The sequence below is a fragment of the Mesocricetus auratus genome, unplaced genomic scaffold (genome assembly GCF_017639785.1).
Source record: "Mesocricetus auratus isolate SY011 unplaced genomic scaffold, BCM_Maur_2.0 Super-Scaffold_100010, whole genome shotgun sequence".
Taxonomy (NCBI): domain Eukaryota; kingdom Metazoa; phylum Chordata; class Mammalia; order Rodentia; family Cricetidae; genus Mesocricetus; species Mesocricetus auratus.
This window is the reverse complement of record NW_024429194.1, coordinates 83950909-83971731: the sequence shown is the minus strand read 5'-3', so window position 1 is coordinate 83971731 and position 20823 is coordinate 83950909. Positions and strand designations below refer to the sequence as shown.

At 41.6% G+C, this 20823-nt stretch overlaps 1 protein-coding gene across 2 annotated transcripts in view; it reads left to right on the top strand.

Moving 5' to 3' along the window:
* The window catches only part of Tnrc6b (trinucleotide repeat containing adaptor 6B), a 226879-nt gene that overhangs the window by 187855 nt on the left and 18201 nt on the right, over positions 1 to 20823 (top strand). For both annotated transcript variants that reach the window (XM_040754096.1, XM_013111307.3), the window contains 7 exons: positions 1207 to 1338; positions 1588 to 1683; positions 1811 to 2006; positions 11817 to 11954; positions 16118 to 16294; positions 17774 to 17920; positions 18126 to 18221. In XM_040754096.1, coding sequence (XP_040610030.1) covers positions 1207 to 1338; positions 1588 to 1683; positions 1811 to 2006; positions 11817 to 11954; positions 16118 to 16294; positions 17774 to 17920; positions 18126 to 18221 — 982 coding nt within the window. The remainder of the gene's footprint in view (positions 1 to 1206; positions 1339 to 1587; positions 1684 to 1810; positions 2007 to 11816; positions 11955 to 16117; positions 16295 to 17773; positions 17921 to 18125; positions 18222 to 20823) is intronic.

Below are 20823 nucleotides of genomic sequence, written 5' to 3'. Positions count from 1 at the left end.
CTAGAAAATGACTTTCTGTTCTTGGTTCTGCATGAGAAACAGAGGTGAAAGAAGCAAGTTTGTTAGCTGAGAGTGAGGAACTGAGGAACCATTCTGTGACATAAGAACAGATACTTACAAAGTACATTTCTAAGTCTTTGGCATAGAGCAACTCAGATATCTCAAACAACACATCAAGGTTTTTATTGGTTGGTTTAGTTGGTTAATTACTTTATTCCTGTTTTGGATGTAGGCAAATAAAATTCAAAAAAGGTTAAATAAGGTGCTTGTTCTGAGTTACACAGCTTAGAAATGATAGAGACTGGGATATGTACCTAACAGCCTGTCTCAAGCCCTAAAATCAGTTTGTCTTTCCTTCCCCTCCCCTCCCTTACTTATTTACTTAGAGTTTTATTTAGATATTTATTTGGTTTTTCTAGGCAGGGTTTCTCTGCAGCCCTGGCTATCCTGGAACTCTTGCTCTGTAGACCAGAGTGCCCTCGAGCTCAGTGATCTGCCTGCCTCTACCTCCCAAGTGCTGAGGTTAAAGGCATGTGCCACCACCGCCTGGCTTTTTTATTATTTTTAATGGATCTCTACACATTGTCAGAATGACCCAGAATTCCAGGGATCGAGAGATACATCTGCTTCCCAAGGAGTTGTGACAGCAAGGCATATACTGCCTTACCCCATTAACCCTGAGTAAGCTCTTAGCCCCTGTGCTGTGTGGAGGGTTAGGGCTCTTCTCTATGGACCGACTGACAGTGGTTCCAAGGATAAAAGTATAGGGAGGCCTTTCATCCCAGCGCTCGGGAGGCGGAGGCAGGTGAACCACCACAGCTTCTGGTAAGCATGTATTAGCTCTAAGCAGTTTAGCACATTTGGTTATATAGCATGTTTCCAATACTAATTTCTCAATTAGAGAAAAGCCATATTGTCATTATTTTTTTTCTTAAAGATTTCTTTTCCTGATTTAGATTTTGATCATTTTTACTGCAGGAAATTAGAAAGTTCTAGGTAAGAATTAGAAGGTTCTTAACAACCTCACAGCCCAGAGATAGATAACCATTGTTAATACTGTGGAGTATCCTGCAGAGAGTTTTCAAGAAAATAACAGTGCTTGCTTTAGAGCTATCAAGTCTTCTTTACAGAGGCAACGATGACAAAAGAAAAAAGATCTTTTATTTTGATAAATTCTAAGGACTTTTTTTCCTGTCTGCTGGCTAGGTTTCTGCCTCAATGCTCAAGCAGTTCCCCAACAGTGGCCTGAATCCAGGTCTCTTTAACGTGGGGCCTCAGTTGTCTCCTCAACAAATCGCCATGCTGAGCCAGCTCCCACAGATTCCCCAGTTTCAGTTGGTAAGTAGCATGCTTTGCTCCTGTTGCTAAAAGTGTGATTTGCTTCTCTTTTTGCTTTACATTATTTTCCTTCTCTTTATCACTTTATGTTCAAACTTTTATCCATATTAATTATGGTTAAAATTTGATATATCCATTTACCTGAAGATAGCCTTTAATATAGACTGAGAACTTGGTTGTGGGTGCTCTGCATGTAGACACTCCATGTCAGTCTGAAGATGCTGTGGTTCCCTCCTCATTGTTTTGTAGGCATGCCAGCTTCTCCTGCAGCAGCAGCAGCAGCAGCAGTTGCTACAGAACCAGAGAAAGATTTCTCAAGCAGTGCGCCAACAGCAAGAACAGCAGGTATGTGGGTGGGGAGGTCCCCTAGTGCTCTGGGTAAGGAACGCCTTTGACTTAACAGCTACTTTGGGATACTGGCTTATCTGTCCATTTCTCTTGGGTCCTTCCTTAATGGATGCTGATCCTGCAGCTGGCAAGGATGGTGAGTGCTCTTCAGCAGCAGCAGCAGCAACAGCAACAGCAGCAGCAACGGCAGCCTAGCATGAAGCATTCGCCATCTCATCCTGTTGGACCTAAGCCACATTTGGACAACATGGTACCCAACACACTGAATGTGGGGCTCCCAGATCTTCAGAACAAAGGGCCAATACCTGGATATGGTTCTGGTATGTTCTGTGTTGTGGAAAGTACTTAGTATAAAATCTACCTATCCAGTGCTGTAGTAGCAGGTGACATTACCCTCCCTTTGCCTTTTTTTTTTTTAATGTTATTTATTTTCTTTGAAAAAAAATTTTTGAGCCGGGTGATGGTAGTGCAAACCTTTAACCCCAGGACTCAAGAGGCAGAGGCAGTCAGATCTCTGTGAGTTTGAGGCCAACCTGGTCTACAGAGTGAGTTCCAGGACAGCCAGGGCTACACAGTGAAACTGTCTTGGGGGGGTGAGATTTATTTTTCATGTGTTTTGTTTGCATGTGTGTCTGTGCACCACACATATGCAATGCCGTCAGAGGCTAGTAAAGGGTGTTGGATCCCTTAGAACTAGTGTTATAGGTGGTTGTTAGCTGTCGCGTGGGTACTCAAACCTTGTTCCTCTGGTAGAGCAGTCAGGGCTGAGCCATCTCTCCAGCTCCCTTCTGTTTTTACAGTAGATAATGGCATGCTGTAATCACAGCACTGAAATGTGGTAACAGCCCTTGGCACCCAGTGGCCACCTAGTGTAACATAATCTGTGCAGTCCAAGCCAATGAGAGACCCTATCATTAAAAAAAAAAAAAGTGGGCATCTCCTGAGGAACACACCAAAGATTGACACAACACACACACACACACACGTTAGCACACGCATGAACGTCCATATGATCATACATGGAATGCACACATGAACATATACAAGCCAATTAAGTATTTCTATATCCTCTGCATGCTGCTCATGGCTGAGGTTGTATCTATGAAAGCATGTACAAATTTTAAGTGTTTCACTTTACTGATAGGGCAGTTTTTTAAAAGGTGGGATATGGCACAAACAAGGCTAATTTCTTACATTAATTGAGTATTTCATCTCTTTAGAGATGGGGAAGCATGCTGTAAGCAGGGTCCATTCAGTGAGACAACACTGATTTAAAAATAAAATTAATGGCTATGAATTGTGGCACATGTCTGTTAATCTCAGTGGTTGGGAAACTAAGCCAAGATTATTTCAAGTTCAAGGCCAGCCTGAGCTACATGGCAAGTTGTTAGGTTTTTTTGTTTCTTTCTTTAATGGCATTTAGAATTTATTTTGGTAAAGAAGATACCAATCTATGTAAAAGGGGGAAAAAGAGTGAGAAGACCTGAAACCTGTTCCTGGATCAACCCCTGACTGGACAGATGGCTGCTTTCTGCCCTGACCTACTAGGATTTCTAGCTCAAGCTAGGAAGTAGTAAAGACTAGGGTGTCTTTGACCCTGGGAGTCTCGGCTTTCACAGCTGTCTTCTTCAGGTGATCTGAGAAATGACTTAAACTCAGAATAGCCTATCTGAGGCTACAAGTAGTAGAGTAAATACTTAATAAGCACAAAGCCTAGCTTCTGTTCACTGTTCTGGGAGGAAAAATACCTTTCTTCCACTTGACATAGGACAGGCCCTTTCCTATGCTACCATCTGTGCTACCATCTTCTCTGGGCTATGGGAGGTCAGTGTGGCCAGTAGAGAGAGCCTTCCTTAATGACTCTGGAAAGTACAGTGGTGACTTTGTTACCTTCTCAGTCCTGTTTTCTGTAAAGGGTGAGCTTGAAGGAAGAGGCCAGTTACTATAGATGTGGAGGTGCTTCTGGCTGTATTCTTCAGACACAGCATATGAACACAAAACAGGACATCTTATCTGTAGTCAGTCAGACTTTTTTCTGGGCTGTCAGCTCACAAATAATGACACAGACTTAATATTAATTATTGAAGGTTGGCCTTTAGCTTATGCTTTTCCCTGCTAGCTCTTATAACTTAACTAACCTGCTTTTATTAATCTACATTTTGCCGTGTGCTGTTAACTCTCTGTACCATATGTCCAACTTGCTCTGTGTCTCACTGGTGTCTCCAACTCATCTACAATCCTCTTCCTCCTCTCTCCAGAAATCATGCCTAGCCTCTCCTACCTAGGTACTGGCCACTCAGCTCTTTATTTTATTTACTTACTTACTTACTTACTTATTTTTGGTGGCTTTTCGAGACAGGGTTTCTCTGTATTGTTCCTGGAGCCTGTCCTGGAACTCACTCTGTAGTCCAGGCTGGCCTCGAACTCACAGAGATCTGCCTGCCTCTGCCTCCCAAGTGCTAGAATTAAAGGCATGCGTTACCAATGCCCGGCCGGCTCCACTCAGCTCTGTATTAAATCAATCGGAAGGTGCCTTGGCAAAGACACATGGCAAGTCACAGTGTACAAAAAATTATCCCACACTATTTCTCCCTTTTGTCTAAATAAAAAGGAAAGGTTTTAGCTCTGACATAGTAAAACTATGTACAGTAAGGGCAATTACCAGGTAAGAATACATTCACAATATCCAGTCCATATGTATTTCTCAAATTCAGAGAAAATACTCTATTATCTATCTTATCCTAGTGAATCAAAGTTTTATACCTAAGCCAATCAAAAAATACCTTTTTGGACCTTAAAACAGCTTCTTAGATTAAAAAAAAAACTTAAGCTTTTATGTGTCTCAACCTTATAAACTTCACAACTCTTATATAAGTTTCTGAATTTGGTAATAAGAAAAACTATAACTATCTATTCTTTAACCCTATCAGAGACCCAAGAAGAATATATTAACCGAGTAAACAGGAAGTACAGAGCAAACAGCTCTCAAAACTATAGAAATGACAGAAACAGCTGGCTGCCTGGACAGTCACCCAGGGTTCCTCTACAATATTGGGGCATTCATCTTTGGCCTAAAGGTCTATCTAGAATATCTGACAGACCTTTCTGTGAAGCAGAAATTTTGAAGGACTATCCTACCCTGACTTGGCAAGGTTCAGTGGTCACCTTTTGTGTTCTGCTTGTCCGGTTTGGACAGTGTACTTGTCAGCAGTTGAGGCAAGGGCAGTTTCCTGCCCGGTGACTAGCCTTGCCACATTGAAAGCAAACTCCATATGGAGGATTTTTGAAGCCCATCCTCTTTTTTTTTTTTTTTTTTAAGTAGATTGGTGCTGCCAGGAGCATACCTATCTCACTGTCATGTAAAGCCTTATGTTATTAAAACATCTTAAATGCCATATTTTGTAGGTCTCTGAAGTGTTTGAAGATCACCTATCTATCTAAAATATGTTTATCCTTGAAAACATACCTGACTACAAATTTTATTACTATAGATGACTAACTACTAACCGGCATTTATTTATTTGGTTTGGTTTGGTTTTTTGTTTTTCGAGACAGGGTTTCTCTATATTGTATCGGAGCCTGTCCTAGAACTCTCGCGGTAGATCAGGCTGGTCTCAGACTCACAGAGATCCACCTGCCTCTGCCTCCCGAGTGCTGGGATAAAGGTGTGCACCACCAATACCGGCTCTGTTTACCTTAGTTTGTAATAATAACTTTGAAGGTTAGAACTATACATTGCATTTTTAAATTAACTGTATGGGGCCGGGTAGTGGTGGTGGACGCCCAGCACTTAATCCCAGCACTCAGGAGGCAGAGGCAGGTGAATCTCTGTGAGTTCGAGGCCAGCCTGGTCTACACAGAGAAACCCTGTCTGGTAGGGGCAGGGGAATAAATAAACAAGAGTAAAAACATATATATAGTATATTGTGACAAAAATAACCTTAAATTTGTATCGGTATACAAAAATCCATACCAATGTAAAATATTTGAGATTAATAGTTATTTTGTAGTTTAAAAGTATTCAATATTCTTCCCTTTTAACCTATCATTACTATATTCCTCCTTTTCAGAAAGTAATCCTTGAATCCAACCTCCCTTGCTTAGTCTCCTCCCTTAACATGACCAGTAACAATTTGCAATCAGCCCCCCTAAGCAATGACAAATCAAGTGACCAAAAACTATCCACCTAGCCTTGGGAATGTGGGTGCCATATTCTTAAAATTACTTCCTGTTGTCTGGGGCAGACGAGGGGGCAACAGCATCTTTAGAGGACCCTGAGACTATTCAGATAATAGTCAAGTCCTGGGAGGGCTAGCTGTATCGTTTGTTGTCCTGTCTCTGTGAAATGGGGAAGTGCAGGGCTTTTCTGAAGTCATTGCTAGAGTAGTCTGTAAAGCTGGACTTGTCTTCTTACCTCCTTGTCAGAAAGGACAAAAGTGTTTAGCATGTAACTCAGTGGTAGAGTCATGTCTCACATGTACAAGGCCCTGAATTGGATCCCTAGAACTATGCAGGGGAAATAGGTATAATAGTTTTCTAGGTTAGATCCAGTTTGTCTGAGGGACAAGCATTTGATGGAAGTCAAAGATGTCTTTTCCATGTTTCAATGAGCATTGTTCTCACTACTTGTCTATATTCACCCAAGTGCATGCCACTACTTGGGAAGAAAACTGACCTTCACAGCCAGAACAGTATAGCTCAGTGACCCTGATACTTTTACATACATGAATAAAGAATACATCAGGCATGGCTGGGATGTAGCTTAGTGGTAGAAGGTTTACCTGCTGAAGTCTCTGGTTCATCTTCAGTATAAGGAGGGGAAAAGGGAAGCAAACAGCAAACAAGGCATGACTACATACACAGCGCCCAAGAGACAGGGATCTCAGCAAGTTGAAGACTATCCTGGTTTACATATCATCCAACTTCCAGGCCATAGATAGACCCTATCTCCAAAAGCAAAGAAAAAGGAGGGAACGGGAGGAGAGGAGGGAGAGAAAACTGTGGTTGGCATGTAAAATCAATCAATCAATCAATCAATCAATCAAAACAAAGAAAAATAGTGCATAAAGCAACGTTTTATGGGTAAAATAATTCCAGCATGTAAAACCCAGGAAGTAGAGCCAGAAGGATCAGAAATTTGAGGTCAGCTTGGGATACATGAGACCCTGTCTCTAAAAATAAATAAGAAAGGATTGTAGGCTTAACCCAGTGATAACATCTTCAATATTTGCTATGTATACTAAGAGGTAATTCTTGTCTTGGTGATAATCCTGTTCTTTTTTTTTGAGATTTTATTCATTTATTATGTATACAGGGTTCTGCCTACATGTTTGCCTTCAGTACAGAAGAGGGCACCAGATCTCTTGATAGATGGTTGTGAGCCACCATGTGGTTGCTGGGAATTGAACTCAGGACCTCTGGAAGAGCAGCCAATGCTCTTAGCCTCTGAGCCATTTCTCCAGCCCGATCCTGTTCATTTTTAACAGTGTGTACCTTTTTCATTTGTTTTAACAGGATTTTTTCATTATTTTGTGTATAAGGGTGTTTTGTCTGAATTATATATCTGTGCACCACACCATATGCTCATACCACATTTGGAAACCAAAAGAAAATACCAGGTCCACTAGAACTAGAGTTACAGATGGTTATAGCCACTATATGGGTACTGAGAATTAAACCCAGGTCTTCTGGAAGAGTAGCCAGTGCTCCTTCTAGCTGAGCCATTGCTTCAGGCCTAAACATAAAAATTTTATCAGTGTCTTATCAGGTAATTATGTTATTTGTGATTATTTTGCTTGGTTCGTAGTTGTTTATAAATACTAAAGATCAAAGTTCACTAGGCAAAAACACATTTACATTTACTGAAATTTTGTGGTTTGGATTCTATTTCTGTTAACTGTTTTACTCCCTATGTAGAGAAGGCTGGCCTCAAATTCACAAAGATCTCTGCCTCCCAAGGGCTGGGATTAATGATCTATACTACCACACCTGATCTGTTTCTATTTCTTAAATAATAAATGTGTTTTATTAAGCCTTGCTACTTAACCTGGAACTTGTTCCTTGACTGACTGGCCTTGAACTTGATCCTGCCTCAATGTTACAAATGTTCGCATGCTATCACTATGCTTGGGTATTATGCCTGTTCTGAGTAATGTACTAAGCCTACAACAATACAATTTTGAAAAAAAAAGTATTTAAGACATAATACAGGGTTTGAGTTTTTATAAAAATATTAAATATCAAAGGTAACGATAACAAAAATTGCATAATGGTTCATGCTTTTAATGCCAACCTTGTCTACATAGGGAGCTCCAGGACTATATAAAGAACAAACAAAAAAATAATAAAACAAATACTTCAGTTTTTCTAATGCTGAGTATATCAAATTATAATCAAAATACTTTTTGGTAAAAGGGTGGCAAGAATAATGTTTCTTAGTATGCCTTCATACTATATTTCTGGGTTTTGGTGGTTTTGTTTTGTTGGTTGAGGAATGTTTGTCTGAAATAAGGTTCTGAAACTTGCTAAATAGGTCAGGCTAACCTTGAACTCACAGAGATCTGCCTGCTCCTGAGTCCTGGGATCAAAGGCCTACACCACCTCATTGTTTCTAAATAAACCTCTTTTGTTGTATTTTCTAAAAATTAAAAGTTTAATGACAAACCTGCTATTGTGGCACCTACCTGTCATCAGGAGACAGGTAGGAGGATCAGGAGCTACATGAGATCAAAAACTAGGGCTAGTGAGATGACCAAACAAGTAAAGCACTCCCACCCCAATGCCCTGGCTCCAGTCCCTGTGTGACACGTGGTAAAAGGATATAACTGACGCCTACAGTGTACCTTCTGACCACATGCCAGCCAAGGCATGCAGGTGCCCAAAACACAATGAATGAATGAATGAATGACAGTTGCTTAGCTAATCCTAAGTTGTTTTTTTCTGTAAAAAAGAAATGGTTTCTAATTCTCTGCTTTTAGCAAAATTAAAACTATGCCTAGTTGATGATAATGACCTACAAATTGTGTTTCAGTGTTACATGCCAGAGGGAAGGGCCTAGATCTGGAAAGGATAAGTGATAGCCTGATAACTCGGATTCCCATCCACTTATTTATGTGATTTTTTAAAAATAGTGGAGTCATATGTCCAGGAAAACAGCCACTCATTTACTACAAAAATATATTTCCAGTAGACATTGACTTATGACTGTAATCCTAGCACTAGAGCTAAAGCCAGCCAAATCTACACAGCAGGACCTGTCTCAGAACGGCACTACCCCCAGAAACAGCGGTTTCTAATTAGTTTCCTCCTTACGTTTCAGAATTATCCTTTTTTATTTCTTCTTATTTATTTATTTTTGGTTTCTTGGGGCAGGGTTTCTCTGTATTGCTTTGAAATTTGTCCTGGAGCTCACTCTGTAGACCAGGCTGGCCTCGAACCCACAGAGATCCGTCTGCCTCTGCCTCCTGAGTGCTGGGGTTAAAGGCGCACGCCACCAATGCCCGACCCTTTTCTTTTCTTTTTTTTAAAGTTTATTTATTTGTTTGTGGTTTTTCAAGACAGGGTTTCTCTGTGTAACAGTCTTGGCTGTTCTGGAACTCACTCTGTAGACCAGGCTAGCCAAACTCAGAGCTTCTGCCTTTGGAGTGCTGGGACTAAAGGCATGTACTACCACACCTGGCTAGACTTATCTAATTTTATTTAAATATTTAATATTTATTAATATTAAACTTTATAATATCTACATAGTATACCTAGTGAAGAATAAAGCTGTATATAATGGTAATTATGAAAACAAAAGTCAGACCAACAAGACAGCTTGGTGAGGAAGAGCTGCCACAAAGCCCGACAACCTGGTTTTGATGAGAGTTCACAAATAGAGAGAGGTCACCAGTGAAGTGCTCCTGAGTGCAGCCGTTAGGGCATGGTCCACATCCTGGTACTATATGACAGCAACAAAAGTCTTTACCAGCCAGTCGCATGCCTTAGCCTACCAGGCACGCACTGTGCTCAGGACTACATGCAGGCCTCAACATTTCTGTTTGCACCAAGTCTTTCTCTTGAGTTTTGGGTATAGATGGACTCTGTGATGTCACTGTGTCAGCACTCAGCCCCACATTTCCAGTGAAGCAAATGCCCTCCTTGAGCTTCAGTGAGTTCTGCTCAGTTCTTAACCCATCTTCTACTCTTCGTACGTCACAGAAAAACTCAATAGTTTACGTTAAAGAGCATTAATTTACTGAGTTTGAAAGACATTTTAAAGGGGACTGGATTGTGGCTCAGCTAGTTAAGAGCACTAGCTGCTCTTCCAAAGGACCCGGGTTCAGTTCCCAGCACCCACATGACTGCTCATACCTGTCTGTAACTCCAGTTCCAGGTCTTCTGACACACTCACACAGACATGCATGTAGGCAAAATACCGGTGAACAGAGGTTGAGGATTTAGCTCAGTGGTAGAACGCTTGCCTAGCAAGCACAAGGCACTTGGTTTGGTCCCCAGCTCTGAAACTTCAAAAAAAAAATTGCTTGGCTTTATAATCTCCAGGCTGAAAAGATGGTTCAGAGTGTGTACCGCTCTTGCAGAGTACCTGAGATCGGGGTCCTCTCACCCACAACTGCCTGTAATTTCAGCTCCAGCTCTGATGCCCTTTTTCTGGCCTCCATAGGCACTCATACCCACACACAGTTACACATAGTTAAAAATAAAATCTACTCACCATCCTCACCTTCCAACAAGCAGTTAGTTGGGCTACGTTATAAATGTGTGGAGAAGCAGGGTTATTATAGAAATAAGAAACATTTTACATGAAGGGCAAGAAGGTGTCAAAGCCCCCCTCCCCTGGCTTACACATTCATAAAACCAAGCCAGACACTATGATAAGCCCTGGGGGGCAAACTAACATGGGCCTCTGTGGGACTTGGATCTGTGGAGCTTGAGAAAAAGCCATCCTAAAGTACCACACTAGGAGAGCAAAGTGGGAACATCTGGGCTCTGGCCTTGCCGGAGCCCCATAAAAAGCCTGTTGACTGAGGTGGGGTGTTTCACCCTGTCCACCCACCAACCCTTGTTTCTGGGCTGTGATAGAAGCCCCCTCCCCAGGACTCCTGTGCCTGTGGTTGTATATGACTTTCAGTCTCTGTTGCTGTGTGGTGGGAGAGCCTGACTCTTGGGGCCTTCTTGGGGCTCACAACACTGAACTCAGAATCTCTAAAATATGCCTTCTGTACCTTTGAGGGTGTTAACTTACTCTGAACACTTGCTTTCAGCTTGATCTCTCAAATTGTACTCCAACCTCCATGTGTCACCAGTTTTACTTCTAAAACAGTGCTCTTGTGCACAAGTCTGTCTGTCTGTCTCTGTCTCTCTCTGTCTGTCTCTCTCTGTCTGTCTGTCTCTCTCTCTCTCTCTCTCTCTCTGCTCTCTTGTTCTCTGTCTCTTTTTCTCCTTCTCCCAAAATTTCTTTTCTGTTTTAGAGGAAAAAATAAAAAGACTCTAGCTACTTAGCAGACTGGAACACACTGAAGCGTCATTGGGCTTCTTGCCATCTAAGCACACCTGAATGTCATGAGTCAGACCCTTTACTAGTTTCCTAAACCCTAGATTGTTTGGCTCCTCTTCATGGCCTTTCTCTCCTGGCACCCTTAACACGACTTAGTCTCCCATGTTGGTGTCAGAAGTGGCTGAAGAGTGGTTGAGTCTGGCCAGCTGTCTGGCACAAATATTTGTTTGCTCAGTGAAAATGTGGGTGCAGGTAGACATGTACCTAATTACATGACAATGACCCCATTTTATACCATAAAAAAGAGACAGCAGGACCCAAGATTAGAGTTTTGTATCAAGTGGTTGATTCTGTATAATGACCTGTCAAAAGGTGTTCTTGAATTCTTCCTGGGATAATTGGTTTATTTCTTTTCTTTTTTTTTTTCCAAGACAGGGTTTCTCTGTGTAGCCCTGACTGTATTGGAACTCACTCTGTAGACCAGGCTGGCCTTGAACTCACAAAGATCACCTGCCTCTGCCTCCAGAGTGCTGGGATTAAAGTCATATGATACTACCACCATCACCTGCCCCAGCCTTTCGTACTCAGTTTCTGGTTCAAGAAACAAATAGACATAATTGTGATCTCTTTCCAGGCTTCAGCTCTGGCGGCATGGACTATGGCATGGTTGGCGGCAAGGAAGCTGGGACTGAGTCTCGATTCAAACAATGGACATCCATGATGGAAGGGCTGCCTTCTGTGGCCACACAAGAAGCCACCATGCACAAAAATGGTGAGAGAGCAGCATCATGTTACTAGCAGAATCTTCTGGTCCCTACTCAGGCCTTGACCAAGTATCCTGCATGTTTTAAGACTGGGTCTTTCTTTTTATCCAAGGCTGGCCTGAAACTCCCAGAAATCTTCCTGCCTCAGCCTCCACAGTGCTGCCATTAAAGGTATGTCCCACCACACTTTAAAGTCACTATCTCAGGCCAGCTTGGTGTGTACACTAGGGAGACCAAAGCAGGTGGATCCTGGTAAGTTTAAGTCAAGCAAGTTCTAGGCCAGCAGAAATTACATAAGACATTGTCAACAAACCCAAACCTTCTTTAGTTAAATAAATTAATATTGCAGTGTCTTTCTTGTAGCCCATACTGGGCTTAAACTCAAAAAATCCTGTTGCCTTAGAGTCCTATGTACTGGGATTACAATGTATACCACCATGCCTTCTTTTGTCATTTTTTATCTTTTTAACTCTTGTGTTTGCATATTTTGGCTGCATGTATATCTGTGCACCACATAGATGAAGTGTCCTTGGAAGGCAAGAGGGGCGTTGTACTGCTGGGAACTAGAATTAAAATGGTTGTAAGCCTCCAGGCAGTGGTGGTGCACATCTTTAATCCCAGCACTCAGGAGGCAGAGGCAGGCCGGTCTTGGTGAGTTTGAGGCCAGCCTGGTCTACAAAGTGAGTTCCAGGACAGTCCAGGGGCTATGCAGAGAAACCCTGTCTGGAGGGTGGGCATGGGAAGTGACTGTAAGCTACCATGTGGGTGCTGGGAATCAAAATCATATCCTATAGAAGAGAAGCCAGGGCTCTTTAACTACTAAACCATCTGTCTAACCCCCCCTTTTGTAATTTTTTTGAGCACAGATCTCTAACTTTTACTAATGAGTATATATATATATATATATATATATAATTTATTTATTGTGTATACAGTCTTCTGCCTGCATGTCAGCGGAGGGCACCAGATCTCATTCAAGGTGCTTGTGAGCCACCATGTGGTTGCTGGGAATTGAACTCAGAACCTCTGGAAGAACAGTCAGTGCTCTTAACCGCTGAGCCATCTCTCTAGCCCAATGAGTCTCTTGATATTCCAAAGTTTATGATCAGATCTATCAGAGAAAGAGTAGGCTTGCAGTTCACATTAGAGGGTATTTAAAGGGTTCTTGTTAAGGATGACATAATGTCTCATTTGCCATGGGATTGAGATTATAATTATGAATTTAGATACCCAGAACATTAAAACCCTGCTGGGCAGTGGTGACACATACCTTTAATCCCAGCACTTGGGAGGCAGAGGCAGGCAGATCTCTGAGTTCAAGAGCAGCCTGGTCTACAAGAACTAGTACCAGGACAGCCTCCAAAGTCACTGTGGAACCCTGTCTCGAAAAACCCGGAAAAAAAAAAAAAAGACTAAAACCCTATTAAATAAAACCAAAAAAAAAAAAAAAGCTCCCATGGCCGGGCGTTGGTGGTGCACGCCTTTAATCCCAGCACTTGGGAGGCAGAGGCAGGCGTATCTCTTTGAGTTCCAGGCCAGCCTGGTGTACAGAGCCAGTTCCAGGACAGCCTCCAAAACAATACAGAGAAACCCTGTCTCGAAAAAAAAAAAAAAGAGAAAAAAAAAACCCTATTAAATAAAGTAGCTGATAGAACAGAATCCTCTTGTTGAGGTGTTGGTTGGTTGGTTTGGTTTAGTTTTCTGAGACAGGGTCTCGCTAAAAATTTGTAGTCCATGCTAATCTCAAACTCCTGGCTTTGTGTTTTTTGAGAGATTGGAGATCAGTATCAGATTTTAAAAACCTCTGTCCTAAACTGGGTATAGTTGTGCATGCAAATTGAAGACCAACTTGAGCTATATAGTTCAAGGCTATACTGGGATGCATTGTGAAACCCTGTCTCAGAAAAAGAGAAAAGTCTCCCTAAACTCCAAAAGATGACTAGAATATGAACATTCATAAGGATTGTTTTTTTTCCCAGAGCCCCTTGTTATTTGTGAATTAGCCAGGACAGCATTGGAGTTGTATTTTGAGTGTGGATTAGCCTTGCTGTCCATAATTTTCTTTAAGGGTTTCTCTATTTTCCTAGAACAAAAAATAGAGGTCCGAACCTCCTTCAGCCTTTAATGCATTGTTTCATTTGTCAATATTTCCCTTGGATTCAGAGTTGTCTCTATGAGAGTCAATAAAAATAATATCTGGTTGTTCTTGCCTCAAATCCCTGGCAAACTCAGCCAGGCTAACTCATTCAGTCTGCAGCCTTTCAGGTTTCCATCCATTATAAACCCTCTTTAATAAGCCCATTATAAAGCATCTTTAGTAATCCCATCCAGAGACTGAAGAAGGAGCACCCAGAGCTCCCTGCCTACCCTACTAAGCATGATCAAAATCAAGAATAATTTACTGAAATTATAAATCTGTTTTATGGATTGAGTAACCCTAGTCCTGTGTCATCTGAAGCTCTGGGTACTTTCACAGCTCCCTTAAACTAATGATTTACCAGGTCTGAATAATATAAAATGGCATGTAAGAAGATGTCTCAGAGGTACAATATCCTCTCATTTCCTTAGCAACCCCCAAGATAATTGATCTTTTCATTTTCCATTACCTCACTGTGCTGTGCCTCTGAACCAGATTTCTGTAACTGTCCTCAGAAAAGTTAGTGTCCTCTTAGCAGAGAATGGAGACTATTTTAATGATATCCCTTTTAGTCCAAACCAAACAAATTGTTTTATTAAATATTTATATAACCATTTTAATACATTATTCTGCAAATCATTTTATGTGCTCATGATCACTACTCTAATCCTATGTCAAATGAACTTTATGTGGGAAATGAGGAAATAGTGTCCAGTAGGCTCCTGAATTTTTATTTAAAGTAAAAAATGTTATTATTGTTAACTTAAGGAATTTTAAGCTTTCAACTTTTCCTGCATGAAAATGCTTGAAGGAGACACTAACAAAGCCACAAGAATACTCCTGGGAACACAGTGACAAAGCGTTTGCTGTTCTCTGTGTGTGAGACAGCCCTGGGCTTAGAAATGTAGAGTTCAGTGCTGGCATGCTGGCAAAGACCTTGGGTGGGAATTCCACCTCAGTGACTTGAAATTTAAAGCAGTTGCTGATGGCTTTTTCTCCTCCAGTGGACTTTGCACATTGCAGATTCCAGAAACCCAGGCTCAGCCAGCCCTTAAGAGCAGGGATTAGAAAGCATCAATAGAAAGCTCACATAAAACTCTCCAAGGTGCTACATTTGTTCAGAGTTTTCCCATTGCTTACTTTTGAGTGATTAGTGTAGAAACCATGTAGACACTGTGCCTCATAGTATGTATGAGTCACTGACTTTATAACACCATGGGGCTTCCAGATGGAAAGGACTGTTCTAGAATGAGAGTATTCCTGTGAGCTTAGGTGAGAAATGGAGAGACTCAGAGAAGTAAGATGTGTCATTATGGTAATGCTGCTATTAGTGGTAGCCCAATGTTCTTTATTCCATGATCTTTAAAAACTTGTCTTTGAAGCCAAGCTTGGTGGTGCAAAGCCCTTAATCCCAGCACTCAGGAGGCAGAGGCAGGCAGGACTCTGAGTTGGAGGCCTGGTCTACAGAGTGAGTTCCAGGACAGTCAAAAACACACAGAGAAACCCTTGGAAGGAATGACCAAACAAACAAAAAAGTTGGGGGGGGGGTCTGCTTATTAGAGATCTTTTTTTATGTTTTTAAATTTCCTATTTATCTATGTGGATGCTTGGTCTGCTTTTATGTCTGTGCATCATTACATGCCTGTTCCCCACAGAGGGCATCCAAGGGCGTTAGATTCCATGGAACTGGAGTTAGAGACAGTTGTAAGCTGCACTGTGAGTGCTGGGAATCAAACCTAGGCCATCTGAAGAATAGCCAGTGGTCTTAACCTCAGAGCCATCTCTTTAGCCCCCTGGAGCTCTTTTTTTGTTTGTTTGTTTTGTTGTTATTGTTTGTTTTGTTTTTTGAGACAGGGTTTCTCTATATTGTTTTGGAGGCTGTTCTGGAACTCACGCTGTAGACCAGGCTGGCCTCGAACTCACAGAGATTCGCCTGCCTCTGCCTCCTAAGTGCTGGGATTAAAGGCATGCACCACCAATGCCTGGCTCCAGGAGCTCTTTCTTAAACAGTTAATTATTTCTCTCTTTTCTCAGGCGCTATAGTGGCCCCTAGTAAAACCCGAGGAGGGTCACCATACAACCAGTTTGATATAATCCCAGGTGACACGCTGGGTGGCCATACGGGTCCTGCTGGTGATAGCTGGTTACCTGCCAAATCTCCACCAACTAATAAAATCGGAAGTAAATCCAGCAATGCCAGTTGGCCTCCAGGTATTGTTCCTAAAATGCTTTTTCTAGAACAGTGCTTCTGTTACGTTTAGGTTCTGAACATGCTTGTACCACTTGCTTTACTGAGGAAGCCCCATGCTTTCTTTTCTGTATTAGTAGTTATTGTCCGATAAAGGCAAGGCATGCACTCCGAAATGTGTGCAATGGGAAAATAAAAGATATTCAAGAAATGGGGAGTTAAGAATAATAAGTGGCCTTGCAGCTGTGTATAGGATGCCTTATAACATGAACTCTTTAAAGTGTGTTTTGAATCGATTGACATATTCATTAGTCAGATATGTCATTTATATACCCCAGGTACATAGTGATGAGTTCAGTAAGATTCATATCTTTCTCTCTTGTACCCTCCTTCCTCTCCTCCCCTTTGTCTCTGTATTCTGTTTTTATTATGGAAAATTTAATAACACAAAAATACAAATTAGTATTGTCTTCTGTCTATATGTAATTCAGACATAAATGTATAATTACATTTTATTAGAGTGAAATGAAATAATGCCTATTGTTCATATATAATACATATTGCTATTCTCAGCACAATTAGGGAAATTTCAGTTTGTTAATACTATCACATAGCTTAAAGTATCGCTTCAATGGCTCCATAAAAACATGATAAGCTTTCATATATAGTCTAGGTTTTTTCACTATCTGTTAAATTGTTCCCCACTGTCCCTGAACAGTGAAGCAATGGTCGCATACATACATACATACATACATACATACATACATACATACATACATACATACACACATTTATTTATTTTGGTTTTTCGAGGCAGGGTTTCTCTGTGGCTTTGGAAACTGTCCTGGAGCTAGCTCTTGTAGACAGTGGCGTCAAACTCACAGAGGTCTACCTGCTTCTGCCTTCCGAGTGCTGGGATTAAAGGCGTGTGCCACCACCTCCAGGCATATTTCATTTTATTATGTGCATTTTGGCCAATATCTAATAAAAAAAATAGGAAAGGTCACTGTTCTCTCAAGCCCAGATGTTCTCCCAGCTCTTGGCCTCACTTCATTAGGCATGGGCTACTACTTTACCTGAAGACTTAAATTCCTCTAGTAGCTGGGAAATCATCTGTGGAGCCAGGCTTTGAACATGATACAGTTTTCTACCAGACAGGTGAATGGGCAGACAGTGAGCAGCAGACTTGCTATTGGCAAGAGCATTTATTCAGAGTAAATTTTTTATTTCATGATAAAAATCTGATGTTCAATAGATTCATTGTTTAGGCTTTTCACAGTCGTGTTTTTTTCTACTAAACAGTTATTTTAGCTTTATAATAATAATTAGAAGTCAGGCATAGTGGCCTTTACTTTAATTCTAACACTCAAGATCTCTGTGAGTTCTATGACAGCCTGGTCTGCAGAGTGAGTTATAAGACAGCGAGGGGAAAAATAGAAAATGATTAAGTTAAACTTTTTTTTTTAATGATCTCATTTCCCTAACATTTCTTCATGTCTCAGAATTCCAACCAGGAGTGCCATGGAAAGGTATCCAAAATATTGACCCTGAATCTGACCCCTATGTGACCCCAGGGAGTGTGCTGGGGGGTACAGCCACGTCTCCCATTGTGGATACTGACCACCAGCTGCTGCGGGATAACACCACAGGTGAGTGAGCTCTGTGTGCTCTGTTTGTAGTACCCGGTAATTTAAACACAACATGGAAGGAAGGCTGTTGCTTTCATTGTTGTTTTTATTGTTTGCTTGCACTTTGTTTTGCCTTCTATTTAGTTTCAAATAAAATGCTCACAAGATTTCCAGGGCTCTACTGACATTTGTCTCTAATATTTTATTCTTCATTTATCACCTCAAGGGTCTAATTCTTCCCTCAACACCTCGCTGCCTTCACCTGGTGCCTGGCCCTACAGTGCCTCTGACAACTCCTTTACCAACGTTCATAGCACTTCAGGTACTTGGTGGTGACTTTTCCCCTCTTGCTTGACAGTTGACTGTTTTCAATGGCATTTACTTCCTGAGGAGTGCCTGTAAAGGAGGTGAAGACCACAGGTCAACACAGATGGGGGCACAGCCTTCCTTTCCATTCGCCATCCACTCAGGGAGCTCCTAGTCTTACAGATACAGGGTAGGGCAAAGCCAGTGGGAATAAAATGTCATACAGCTGGGGGTATTCAGAGGGCACAGTTCATGACCTGAAAACCAAGTGCTTCTGTTAACCAGCCAGCCAAGAAATCAAGGGCCATAGGAAGAGACAGGTTAATCCCGATGAGCATTGAGGCAACCAGTGATAGCTTACGCTTCCCCCAAAATATGACTTAGAGACAAAATGAAAAATAGGTGGCCAGAGTCAAAAAGACTAACTTGCTAGTAATACCTGTTGAGTTCCTCATTATTTGTGTGGGGGGAAGGACTGTTTGGACTTTTGTCATTTATTTGTTTATTGAGACTTCATGAAAAATAGAAAACTAGTAGCAGCTGGAGAGATGGTTCAATGAGTAAAATGCTTGCTGTACAAGTATGGAAACCTGAGTTCAGTCCCCTGCACCCACATTTTAAAAAAAAATGAGGCAGGGCTGGAAAGAGGACTCACTGGTTCAGAGCACTGACTGCTCTTCCAGAGGACCCAGCTTCAATTCCCAGCACCCACATGACAGCTCACAACTGTAGCTCCAGTTCCAGGGGATCTTGTACCTTCACAGACATACATGCAGGAAAAACACAATGCTCATTTAAAAACAAAAACAGGCACAACTCAGCAAACCTTTAATTCCAGCAGTCAGGATGTGGAGACAGGTGTAGTTCCATAAGTTTGGGGCTAGCCTGGTCTACATAGCAAGTTCCAAGATAGCCATCCGTAGTGAAACCCTGTCTCAAAAAAAAAAAAAAAAAAACTGAGCTGTGGTACGTGTAACTAATCCCAGTGCTAGGGTTGCAAAGACAAGAAGATCCTAGGCTATGCTAGTAGCCCGTCTATCCAATTCAGTGTTCTACAGGTTAAGGGAGGTGTTATCTTAAAAAAAAGAAGGTGCGCAGTTGTATCACACCAACAGTGCAATAGTAATACTGTCCACTTGCTAAGTGTTCCTACAGGTATCATAGTACACTTTAGCATGAACTCCTTTTTGAATTTCTCCTACCCTCAATCGGTAGATAAACTGAGATGATTGTGAATGAATTCCTGCTGGCTGGCCTGAGTTAAGGTCCTGTGTACAAATACCAAACAAAAATATTGTTACATTTCTCTGTATCCTATTTGACAGGACTTCATTTACTTGTAAGCTGGCACAGTACTTACCACACAAACCAGATGACCAGGTCTGATTCCCAGATCCCACGATAGGAGAGAAGCTCCACATATGTACCATGTTGTTCACACATACACTCACATTCACACCTGTACATGTACACCATAATATAATAACAAAATCAATTTTTGTGTCTAATGCTTTCTTTTGTTTGACTGATTTGTTGTTGTTCTCTTGATACAGGGTTTCATGTAGCTCAGGCTCACATTCATTTCACTCCTCCTCTCACATGCTCTCATCATAGGGGTGTGCCCCAACTGGCTAAGGTTTTTGTTTTGTTTTTTGTTTGTTTTTGTTTTTTTGTTGTTGTTGGTGGTGGTGGTGGTGTTTTTTTGTTTTGGTTTTTTGAGACAGGGTTTCTCTGTATTGTTTTGGAGGCTGTCCTGGAACTCACTCTGTAAATCAGGCTGGCCTCGAACTCATAGAGATCCACCTGCCTCTGCCTCCTGAGTGTTGGGATTAAAGGCGTGTGCCACCAATGCCAGGCAAGAAGTTTTGAGAGATATCAGTTTCTTAGGTTGGTCTTCATTCCCTTGGGCTGAAGCAGTCCTGCCTCAGTCTCCTCAGCAGCTTGCCCACATAGGCAAGTGGCTACCTTTTCTGGCACTCAACTAGTTCTCTTGTTCCTATAAAAGCACAGATTTCAGGAATGATCTTCTTGCAGTTGGACATTGACCTGAGACTTCCCTAAGACTGAGCTTGCCTGTCTTCATAACTGTCTTTCCTCCCTAGCTCAGTCTCTTACTATTTTCCTCACCTTTCCTCTCTCCCTCATTCCCTGGACCCCAAGCCCTGTCTCTCGGGGAATATATTTGACAGTCGTAATTTTTATCTCCATTCCTCTTGGTCCATTCTAGTCTCACCCTAATTTGTGCTGAGTCTTTTGGAAACTTTGCTGCAGCTTACTTAGCCACAATGTGCCTGTGGCCTCTTACCTCTCAGCCTCTAGGAAATTGGAAAGGCCTTACACTCAGCCTGAGTTTTCATTTTCCTGCATCCGTGAGCACATCCCTTAATGTAAACCCTTCAGATCTATCTCTGTGGAGCCTCTTCCAGCAGCCTAATGCTTTCGGTTGTTCTGTTTTCCATCTAAATCAGAGACTCTGAAAGATAATTGTGATAGCCACAGTACTATCAGGTACCTTAAGCATAGTAAGCAGTAGTACTTTTAGATTTGTTTATCATATTGTGTGAATGTATGTGTCTACACATACATGCATACATACATACATACATACATACATACAT